Source organism: Phyllobates terribilis, unplaced genomic scaffold (genome assembly GCF_046119375.1).
Source record: "Phyllobates terribilis strain yellow unplaced genomic scaffold, ASM4611937v1 Scaffold_10__3_contigs__length_209671492, whole genome shotgun sequence".
NCBI lineage: Eukaryota > Metazoa > Chordata > Amphibia > Anura > Dendrobatidae > Phyllobates > Phyllobates terribilis.
The window spans coordinates 80,758,395-80,770,798 of record NW_027362770.1 but is presented as its reverse complement, the minus strand read 5'-3'; the positions used below and the strand labels follow the sequence as shown (position 1 = coordinate 80,770,798).

At 47.2% G+C, this 12,404-nt stretch overlaps 1 protein-coding gene across 2 annotated transcripts in view; it reads left to right on the top strand.

The window, feature by feature from the left end:
• LOC141164416 (electrogenic sodium bicarbonate cotransporter 1-like) overlaps positions 1 to 12,404 on the top strand; it is a 766,124-nt gene that overhangs the window by 81,839 nt on the left and 671,881 nt on the right. For both annotated transcript variants that reach the window (XM_073649614.1, XM_073649613.1), the window contains exon 3: positions 7,754 to 7,900. In XM_073649614.1, coding sequence (XP_073505715.1) covers positions 7,754 to 7,900 — 147 coding nt within the window. The remainder of the gene's footprint in view (positions 1 to 7,753; positions 7,901 to 12,404) is intronic.

Genomic DNA, 12,404 nt, shown 5'->3' with positions numbered 1-12,404 from the left:
ACACAGTCAGCTCTGCTACACCAGACACAACACTGTCAGCTCTGCCACACCAGACACCACACACAGTCAACTCTGCTACACCAGACACCACAGTCAGCTTTGCTGCACCAGACAAAACACACTCAGCTCTGCTACACCAGACACAACACTGTCAGCTCTGTTACACCCGACACCACACAGTCAGCTCTATTACACCAGACACAACACACTCAGCTCTGCTACACCAGACACAACACACAGTCGGTTCTGCCTCAACAGACACAACACACAGTCGGTTTTGGCTCACCAGACACAACACACAGTCAGTTCTGCTACACCAGACACCACACAGTCAGTTCTGCTACACCAGACACCACACAGTCACCTTTGCTACACCAGACACAACACAGTTAGCTCTACTACACCAGACACAACATTTTCAGCTCTGCCACATCAGACACCACACAGTCAACTCTGCTACACCAGACACCACAGAGTCAGCTCTGCTATACCAGACACAACACACTCAGCTCTGCTATACCAGACACAATACAGTCAGTTCTGCATCACAATACACAACACACAGTCGGTTCTGCCTCCTCAGACACAACACAGTCAGCTTTGCTGCACCAGACACCACACAGTCTGCTTTGCTTCAAAAGTCACAATACAGTCAGCTCAGCTACACCAGACACCACACAGTCAGCTGTTCTACACCAGACACCACACAGTCAGCTTTGCTACACCAGGTACAAACCAGTCAGCTGTGCTAAACCAGACACCACACAGTCAGTTCTACTATACCAGACACAACACAGTCAGCTGTGCTAAACCAGACCCCACACAGTCAGTTCTACTATACCAGACACAACACAGTCAGCTTTGCTACACCAGACACCACACAGTCAGCTTTCCTACACCAGACACCACACAGTCAGCTGTGCTACACCAGACACCACACCGTCAGCTGTGCTACACCAGACACCACACCGTCAGCTTTGCCGCACCATACACAACAGACTCAGCTCTGCTACACCAGACACAACACTGTCAGCTCTGTTACACCAGACACCACACAGTCAGCTCTATTACAACAGACACAACACATTCAGCTCTGCTACACCAGACACAACACACAGTCGGTTCTGCCTCAACAGGCACAACATACAGTCGGTTCTGGCTCACTAGACACAACACTGTCAGCTCTGCTACACCATACACCACACACAATCAAGTCTGCTACACCAGACACCACACAGTCAGCTCTGCTACACCAGACACCACACACTCAGCTCTGCTACACCAGACACAACACACTCAGCTTTACTACACCAGACACCACACAGTCAGCTTTGCTACACAAGAAACCACACAGTCAGCTTTGCTACACCAGACACCACACAGTCACCTTTGCTACACCAGACACAACACAGTCAGCTGTGCTACACCAGACACCACACAGTCAGCTGTGCTATAACAGACACCACACAGTCAGCTGTGCTGCACTAGACACCACACAGTTAGCTGAGATACACCAGACACCACACAGTTAGCTGTGCTACACCAGACACAACACACAGTCGGTTCTGCCTCATCAGAGACAACACACAGTTGTTTCTGCCTCACCAGACACAACACAGTCAGCTCTGCTACACTAGACACCACACAGTCAGCTCTGCTATACTAGACACCATACAGCACAGTCAGCTGTTCTACATCAGACTCCACACAGTCAGCTGTTCTATACCAGACACCACACAGTCTTTTCTGCTACACCAGATACCACACAGTCAGCTTTGCTACACCAGACACAACACAGTCAGCTCTGCTACTCCTGACACCACACAGTCAGCTCTGCTACTCCTGACACCACACACAGTAGATTCTGACTCAACAGAGACCACACACAGTCGGTTCTGCCTTACCATACACCACACACAGTTGGTTCTGCCTCACCAGACACAACACAGTCGGCTCTGCCACATCAGACACCACACAGTCAAATCTGATACACCAGACACACCACGGTCAGCTTTGCTACACCAGACACAACACAGTGAGCTGTGCTACACTAGACACCACACAGTTAGCTGTGCTATACCATATACCACACAGTCAGCTCTGCTACACCAGATACCACACAGTCAGCTCTGCTACACCGGACACCACACAGTCAGCTATGCTACACCAGACACCACATAGTCAGCTATTCTACACCAAACACCACACAGTAAGTTGTTCTACACCAGACACAATACAGTCAGTTCTGCTACACCAGACAACACAAAGTCAGCTCTACTACACCAGACATATAGTCTCCTTTGCTACACCAGACATATAGTCTCCTTTGCTACACCAGACCCCACACAGTCTGTTTTGCTACAACAGACACCACACAGTCAGTTCTGCTACACCAGACACCACACAGTCACCTTTGCTACACCAGACACAACACTGTCAGCTCTGCTACACCAGACACAACACTGCCAGCTCTGCCACACCAGACACCACACACAGTCAACTCTGCTACACCAGACACCACACAGTCAGCTTTGCTAAACCAGACACAACACAGTCAGATTTGCTACACCAGACTCAAGTCAGCTCTACTACACCAGACACAACACTGTCAGCTCTGCTACACAAGACACCACACGCAGTCAACTCTGCCTCACCAGACACAACACACAGTCGGTTCTGCCTCACCAGACACAACGCACAGTCAGTTCTGCTACACCAGACACAACACACAGTCAGTTCTGCTACACCAGACACCACACACAGTCAACTGTGCTACACCAGACACCACACAGTCAGCTCTGCTTCCCCCCAACACAACACACTCAGCTTTGCGACACCAGACACAACACAATCAGCAAAAAAATGCACAGTTGTTTCTGCCTCACTAGACACAACACACAGTCGGTTCTGCCTCACCAGACACAACACACAGTCGGTGCTGCCTCACCAGACACCACACACAGTCGGTTCTGCCTAACCAGACACCACACAGTCAGCTGTTCTAAACCAGAGACCACACAGTCAACTTTTCTACACCAGACACCACACAGTCAGCTTTTCTACACCAGACCCCATACAGTAAGCTGTACTACACCAGAAACCACACAGTCAGCTGTGCTACACCAGACACCACACAGTCAGTTCTACTACACCAGACATATAGTCTGTTTTACTACACCAGACCCCACACAATCAGCTTTGCTACACCAGACTCCACACAGTCAGCTTTGCTACAGCAGACACCATACAGTCAGTTCTGCTCCATCAGACACCACATAATCAGTTCTGCTACACTAGACACCACACAGTCAGCTTTGCTACACCAGACACCACACAGTCAGCTTTGTTACGCCAGACACAGCACAGTCAGCTCTGCTACACCACACACAGCACAGTCAGCTCTGCTACACCAGACACCACACAGTCAGCTCTGCTACACCAGACACCACACAGTCAGCTCTGCTACACCAGACACCACACTGTCAGCTCTGGTACACCAGACACCACACAGTCAGCTCTACTACACTAGACACCACACAGTCAGCTCTGCTACACCAGACACCACACAGTCAGCTTTGCTACACCAGACACAACAAAGTCAGCTTTGCTACACCAGACACAACACAGTCAGCTTTGTTACGCCAGACACAGCACAGTCAGCTCTGCTACACCACACACAGCACAGTCAGCTCTGCTACACCAGACACCACACAGTCAGCTCTGCTACACCAAATATCACAGAGTCAGCTCTGCTACACCAGACACCAAACAGCTTTACTATGCCAGACACCAAACAGTCAGCTCTGCTACACCAGACACAACACAGTCAGCTCTGCTACACTAGACACAACACAGTAAGCTCTGCTATACCAGACACAACACTGTCAGCTCTGCTACACCAGACACAACACACTCAGCTCTGCTCCACCAGACACCACACTGTCAGCTCTGGTACACCAGACACCACACAGTCAGCTCTGCTACACCAGACACCACACAGTCAGCTGTGCTACACCAGACAAAACACACAGTAGGTTCTGCCTCACTAGACACAACACACAGTCGGTTCTGCCTAACCAGACACCACACAGTCAGCTGTTCTAAACCAGAGACCACACAGTCAGCTGCTCTACACCAGACACCACAGAGTCAGCTGTGCTACACCAGACACCACACAGTCAGCTTTTCTACACTAGACACTACACAGTCAGCTTTTCTACACTAGACACCACACAGTCAGCTTTTCTACACTAGACACGACAAAGTCAGCTTTTCTACACCAAACACCACACAGTCAGCTGTGCTACACCAGACACTACACAGTCAGCTGTGCTATACCAGACACCACACAGTCAGCTCTGCTTCACCAGATACCACACAGTGAGTTATGCTACACCAGATATCACACAGCCAGTTCTGCTACACCAGACACCACACAGTCAGTTCTACTACACCAGACATATAGTCTGCTTTGCTACACCAGACCCCACACAGTCAGCTTTGCTACACCAGACACCACACAGTCAGTGCTGCTACACCAGACACCACACAGTCAGTTCTGCTACACCAGACACAACACAGTCAGCTTTGGTACACCAAACACAACACAGCCAGCTTTGCTACACCAGACACAACAAAGTCAGCTTTGCTACACCAGACACAACACAGTCAGCTTTGGTACACCAGACACAACACAGTCAGCTGTGCTACACCAGACCCCACACAGTCAGCTCTGCTACACCAGACACCACACAGTCAGTGCTGCTACACCAGACACCACACAGTCAGTTCTGCTACACCAGACACAACACAGTCAGCTTTGGTACACCAGACACCACACAGTCAGCTTTGCTACACCAGACACAACAAAGTCAGCTTTGCTACACCAGACACAACACAGTCAGCTTTGTTACGCCAGACACAGCACAGTCAGCTCTGCTACACCACACACAGCACAGTCAGCTCTGCTACACCAGACACCACACAGTCAGCTCTGCTACACCAGACACCACACTGTCAGCTCTGGTACACCAGACACCACACAGCTTTACTATGCCAGACACCAAACAGTCAGCTCTGCTACACCAGACACAACACAGTCAGCTTTGCTACACTAGACACAACACAGTAAGCTCTGCTATACCAGACACAACACTGTCAGCTCTGCTACACCAGACACAACACACTCAGCTCTGCTCCACCAGACACCACACTGTCAGCTCTGGTACACCAGACACCACACAGTCAGCTCTACTACACTAGACACCACACAGTCAGCTCTGCTACACCAGACACCACACAGTCAGCTGTGCTACACCAGACAAAACACACAGTAGGTTCTGCCTCACTAGACACAACACACAGTCGGTTCTGCCTAACCAGGCTCCACACAGTCAGCTGTTCTAAACCAGAGACCACACAGTCAGCTGCTCTACACCAGACACCACAGAGTCAGCTGTGCTACACCAGACACCACACAGTCAGCTTTTCTACACTAGACACCACACAGTCAGCTTTTCTACACTAGACACCACATAGTCTGCTTTTCTACACTAGACACCACACAGTCAGCTTTTCTACACCAAACATCACACAGTCAGCTGTGCTACACCAGACACTACACAGTCAGCTGTGCTACACCAGACACCACACAGTCAGCTCTGCTTCACCAGATACCACACAGTGAGTTATGCTACACTAGATATCACACAGCCAGTTCTGCTACACCAGACACCACACAGTCAGTTCTACTACACCAGACATATAGTCAGCTTTGCTACACCAGACCCCACACAGTCAGCTTTGCTACACCAGACACCACACAGTCAGTGCTGCTACACCAGACACCACACAGTCAGTTCTGCTACACCAGACACAACACAGTCAGCTTTGCTACACCAGACACAACACAGTCAGCTCTGCTACACTAGACACAACACTGTCAGCTCTGCTACACCAGACACTGCACACAGTCAACTCTGCTACGTCAGACACCACACAGTCAGCTCTGCTACACCAGACACAACACACTCAGCTCTGCTACACCAGACACAACACAGTCAGCTCTGCTACACTAGACACAACATAGTAAACTCTGCTATACCCGACACCACACTGTCAGCTCTGTTACACCAGACACAACACACTCAGTTCCGCTACACCAGACACAACACACTCAGTTCTGCTACACCAGACACAACACACATTTGGTTCTGGCACACCAGACACATCACATAGTCAGTTCTTCTGCACTAGACACAGCATGCACTCAGCACACCTTCGATTAGAGTACATCATTTTGACTGCAGGTTGATTCATTGTTATATTGGATTCCTCCAACCTTAGTTCTTGTTTGTCAGACTGCATGCACAGAAGAGACAGCTGCTGCTTTGTCTGTGTAGGCAATGTATTCATGGGCTCTATGCCTGCCCTGAAACTGATGACATCATGTCAAAAAACAGGTCTGTGAGCTTGAGAAAGCTAGAGAGTGAACTGTCTGTGATTATATTACAAAAAACTGAGAAGAATACACCTACATAATGTAAGTGCATTACAAAGTTGAGGGTGGGAATGGACAAGGAATAAAGGAGAGGAGAAGCCATAGGCCACTGTCCCACTATCAGTATTTGGTCAGTATTCGGTCAGTATTTTTTCTCAGGAGTGGGAGCCAAACCAGGAGAGGAACAATCAGAGAAAAGGTATAATAGAAACAAGTCACCAATTCTGCATTTCTCACCCACTCCTGGTTTTGGCTCCCACTCCTGAGAAACAATACTGACCGAATACTGATAGTGGGGCCGTGACCTTAAACCCCTTCTTGATCTGAATATTTGGCGCTGTTCAAATAAAAACACTTCGGGTATGTGCAGCTAATTCAGAGCCGCTGCTTATGCATGTTATGCAGCGTCAAACCCGCAGCGGCCAAATGTTACAGCATAGTGGATGGGATTTCTATGCGTCTCTGTATACCTGCGGCACCCCTGCGGAAACTGACATGTGGCGTGTCTTCCTGACCGCAGCATGTCAATTTCTCTTGCAGGTCTGCATGTGGGCTTTTCCCATAGACTAACATCAACAAGGAAAGTCCACATGTTAAAAAAACAAAAGAATGGCGCCGCTCATTTGCACAATGAGCGGAAGCTGCCGGTGGCTATTCCGCAGTGTCGGGGCAGCGGTCTGGTATGCATCGTGGGCACATGCCCTTATACTCTCCTCCTGTGCTGGCAGCGTTGCAGCAATGTCAGCACTCGCGTTCCCGGGACTTGCGTGCTGTTGCTATGACACATGAGCCCGGCGCCCAGTCAGTGCTGGCGTCACCGTCCCCACCTTTGGACAAATCGAACATCAAGAGGAAGTCTGGGCTGCGACTGTTCTCTCACTTCCTCTTGTTGTTCAATTCGTACAAAGGCGGTGACAGTGACGCCAGCGCTGATTGGGATCCAGGCTCACGTGTCATAACAACCGCACGGGAGCCCCGGGGAGAACAAGTGCCAACACCGAGGGAACGGCGCTAGCACGGGAGGTGAGTATACGTATTTTTATTTTATTGGCGCCAAGCATTCAGATCGAGAAGGGGTTGTCCTAGTAGTAGTTGGTATTTTTTAATGTTTTATATGACCTAACTAATGTAATATTTGATTGTGGAAGGAGCATCATCAGAAAATGACGCGATGCTGTCACATGCATGTTCTAGCTATTGAATAAATTCCATGTGTTTTGTTCGTAAACATATGTTTTAATTTTTTTTTTCCAGAGCACATTCTAAAGCAAAAGATTTGCACAGACAGAACAACTGAAGAGGAAAATGAAAACATATTATATACACTTCTTCAAGGACATGTACACCACATAAAGAAATCATACAGGAACAGGATAAAAGATGCTATTAAGCTAAATAAGGGTAGGTTTTTTTTTATTTTTAACTATTGTCATTAAATGTTAAAGGTTATGGCTACCTTCAGGATTTTTTATTACTTAAATGCATGTATTTGTGAATATAAATATTTTTTGCCTTTGGATTTCATCACACACTTTGCTTTGTTGCTTCCTTTAGTTCCTATGTTGTACCATCTAGTACAGGTTGCAGAATGAGTAACCTGAGAATCTGTTAGTGAGCTGGTTCTGAGGAGGAGGTTATAACTCTTTTATCTGTCTTTTTTTGAGCTCCTCTCAGCTGATATATATATATATAAGATAAGTTGAACTTTGTAACTTATCTGTTTTTTCCTCAGAGCTCTTCTCAGCTGATTTATGACCACAAACTCCCAGACTGGTTGAAGGATTCTGTTAACTCATTCTCCAGCCAGCAAAGGAAACAACAGTGGCAATGTCAGCCAAATAGTGCAAATATTTAAAAGAACTCATATTCCAAGACTTAAAGATGAGCAGATCTATCCGCAAAGGATCGAGTTCGAGTCATATTTCTCAAAATTTACAGTGCCTCAAGAATTTGGACACTCTTTCGTTCAATTCAAGAGGATCGGCAACATTTTTTTTAAAATTACCTGGCACCATTTCACACACTTCTGAAGGCTTCCCCAAAATGCCTTGCAAGCCAACGGAGAAAGGTGTCAAAGTAAGGGGCCCGGCACCAGGGGCGTACCGTCTATAGCGGCAGCCCACGCAGCTGCTATGGGGACCGTGAGATAGGGGGGCCCAATGAGAAGCAGCATCAGACCCCTGCATCCCGCATCACAATCTCAACAGTATCTGCATCCACATCTAGATACATTCCTTGTGAGGGGTCTAGTTTCCAAAATGGGGTCACTTGTGGGGGGTTTCCACTGTTTAGGAACATCAGGGGCTCTCCAAACTGTACATGGCATCCACTCTTGATTCCAGTCATTTTTTTGTTCAAAAACTCAAACGGTGCTCCATCTCTTCCGAGCCCTGCCATGTGCCTAAACAGTAGTTTTCACCCACATATGGGGTATCATCGTACTCAGGAGAAACTGCACAACAAATTTTGAGGTTCAAATTTTGCTGTTACCCTTGTGAAAATAAAAAAAATGGGGCAAAAGTAAAATTTTTGTTGAAAAAAAGTTAAATGTTTATTTTTTCCTTCCACATTACATTAATTCCTGTGAAACACCTGAAGGGTTAAGAAACTTCTTAAAAGTGATGTTGAGGAGTTTGAGGGGCGCAGTTTTTAGAATGTTGTCACTTTGGGAATTTTCTGTCATATAGGTTCCCCAAAGCCATTTCAAATGTGATGTGTTCCCTAAAAAAATGGTTTTGTAAATTTTGTTGTAAAAATTAGAAATTGCTGATGAACTTTTAACCCTTGTAACTTCCTAACAGAAAAAAAATTATGTTTCAAAAATTGTGTTGATGTAAAGTAGACATGTGGGAAATGTTATTTGTTAATTATTTTGCGTGACATAACTCTCTGGCTCATAGGCATAAGAATTAAAATTTTGAAAATTGTGAAATTTTCTAAATTTTCTCCAAATTTCTGACATTTTTACAAATAAATGCAAGTCATATCAAATACATTTTACAACTTTCATGAAGTACATATATATGTCATGAAAACACAACATCCAAATCATTGGAATCCGTTGAAACATTCCAGAGTTATTACCTCATATAGTGACACTGGTTAGATTTTAAAAATGAGGGGTTAAAGGTCTAGCCTGGTCTGTTTTTGTTTTCTAGAGTGATGTTTTAATGTATTCTTAATAAATATCTTTTTAGAATTTTTTTCTATTTGCTTGGTAAAAAAAAATGCCTTGCAGAAATCAGATCACAGGGTCTAACTCAGACAATTAAGGGGGCTATCACAGCCAGTATAAAAGAGGATAGAGGATGGCCAAGAAACACCATTCTATGTTTATACAGTGTAGGGATAGGAGCTCATAGTATACAGCATAGGGATAGAAAAAGGTCTAATGTGACTGTGTTGTACTGCTTCATTGCTGATGTACCAAATTGAAAATGGGAGTAATAGTGTAAGTTTGTGAATACTAATCCAAAGATTCAAGTGTTATATAAGAAACTGCTTTAGGCCACATTCACACTTTCAGTATTTGGTCAGTGTTTTACATCAAAATCAGGAGTGGGTGAAAAATGCAGAAGTGGTGATGTGTTTCTATTATACTTTTCCTCTGCTTGTTCCACTCCTGGTTTTTGCTTACAAATACTGGTCAAATACTGAAAGCGTGAACGTGGCCTTAGCTGTATAGCCATATAGTCATTCAGTGTGTCTGTGATTTGATTGATCTTTGATATACTGCAGTAATAGCACCTTAATAGCGGTGTCCCGATTGTTGCTGACGCGCCCCCTGGGCCTTGGGGTGCTCGGTAGCCGGGCCGGTCGTTGCTAGGGGAGATGTCACACTGGCGGTGACCCGGTCCATGACCCAGGGCGGTCAATAAAAGGGGAATTTGGGAAAGGGGATTATAGTTTTTATATAAAGTTTGTGACGCCACCTGTGGTATGCGACAAAAGGGAGCCGCCGCTGCGGAGCAGTTCCTCTGGAGCTGATGTTAGTGCAGCAGAGTTGGTTCAGCTCTCCACAGGCAGAGCTTAGCTCCAGGTCAGGAAATGGTGATGTTATAGATGTTGCTGTGCTGTGTAGTGCCGGGGATGATGGTGCAGTAATAATTTGCAGAGACAGTGGGGTGCAGTCTTCAGGGTTTTACTCATGATTTTTAGACTCCAAGTTACCAGGGCCAGGATAACTTCCCACATCGTCCTGTGCTTACTCAGGGAGGGGTTCAGCAAACCCGCAGGTACCTCCGGAGTACATAACGGGAGCCCCTTCTGTGTGTTCCTTCTGGCCGTCTCCCTGCACCTCACACCCAGTGTCCCAAGCCAGTGACCGCAGATCTTGTCGGGTGATGTCTTCTCTGTCCCCTGGGTCCTCTATGGCCACCTTTTTGGTGTGTTAAATGTGGCTTTTGGCTGCAGCACCTGAAATGCTGCACCCTCCGGTTACCTAGTTGAGGCTTGAAGAACTCTGCTAGTTTAGGGGCCGGTCCCCTTCTGCGGCTCAATCCGTCCACCGCCTGGTAGATTCGGGCGTACGGGTGGCCTCCAGCACTGCCCTTACCCCTGGGATCCTTTCTGCTTTACTGGAGCCTTTCTTCCTGCTGCTCTCCTCTCTTCTTTCTGTCCTGGGCCTCTCTCACTAGGCCCTCCTCCTGAGCAGAGCTCCTGCTGAGCTCTTGCTCCACTGACTCAATCTCCTCAGACTCTCTCTAGAATGTTCCACCCTCTCTTTTATATCGCTTCTTACTGAGCTCCCCTGAACTACAGCCTCCAACCACACGCACTACATGGTTCCCCCTACTTTGGTTCCCCCCCACTCCAGCCAGGGACTGCTGGTCTGGAGTAGTGTAGTGTTGGATGCAGGTGTTAGGGTCCCGGGCAGTACTCCTTCCTTACCTCCTTCCTTACATACCCCCCTGGTAAAACACAGCACGTCCGCGGGCTGGAACAGAGTAAAAATAAAGCAATTTTAAAGACATGCAATTTTTAGATGCATCACTTAGAAGAATTTTCAAACAGCTTTTCTTCCCTTTATGGGAGGCACATTCCTTGAACGTTACATATTTCTTATTAATTTCTATCAAATATTATAAAACTTTCTTCATATATGTAAAACATTTTCCTTATAAAACATTTTTAGCAGGTTACAGCGCGATCTGTAACTGGAAGTCCATTCCACTGAACAAGGTGCTATCTGGTGAACATGAGGGACCCGTCCGAAAACTCTCAACGTAGGCCCTGGGCATGGCTGCAGGGCATAGGTGATCCAGGTGTTGGACCACGTCTTCGGCCACGCCAAACAGGTTTTTCTTCTGCGGTCTTTTAATATAAAACCAATAAGGGCCACTTTAAGAAGTGCAAACTATGTACATGGAAAGTTTTTGGCTGCTCACAGTCCTCAGCCTACAAGTTCTGGTACCCTCACCGGGTAATTAAGTAAATACACACATAACTCTGTTAAACTTGCAGCGTTTCTGCTATACCCTCCCGGGTAACTATTTACAGTTCCGTTTCTCTCAAGTCACTTAGTAGTGGTGCTCCCTCCTGGGCGACACCTATTCGCTGTTGTAGGCTGGCCCAGCCGGGTCATCAGCCTTGCACTGCGGGGGCATGTCCTTTCCCTCCTCCACTACTCTGTACACCTGGAGAGCATACCACCCGCGCTCTCCCTTGTGGCGGGTAAAGGTGACATGGTCACTGGGGTAGAGGTCTCTGCCCGGATGTCCCTGTTGGAGATGGGGTTCGACGTCTCGCTGATTCACGAAGACGTCCCGGGCTATCTGCGGCTCTCTAATGAAGCTCCACCCGGCTTCCAGGTCAAATTTTACCACAATCCCCTCCAGAGGGAAACTGGACGTGGCAGATCTTATCTTGCGGGCCCGGGTTTTGGCCGCCATATTCCGGGCCTCCA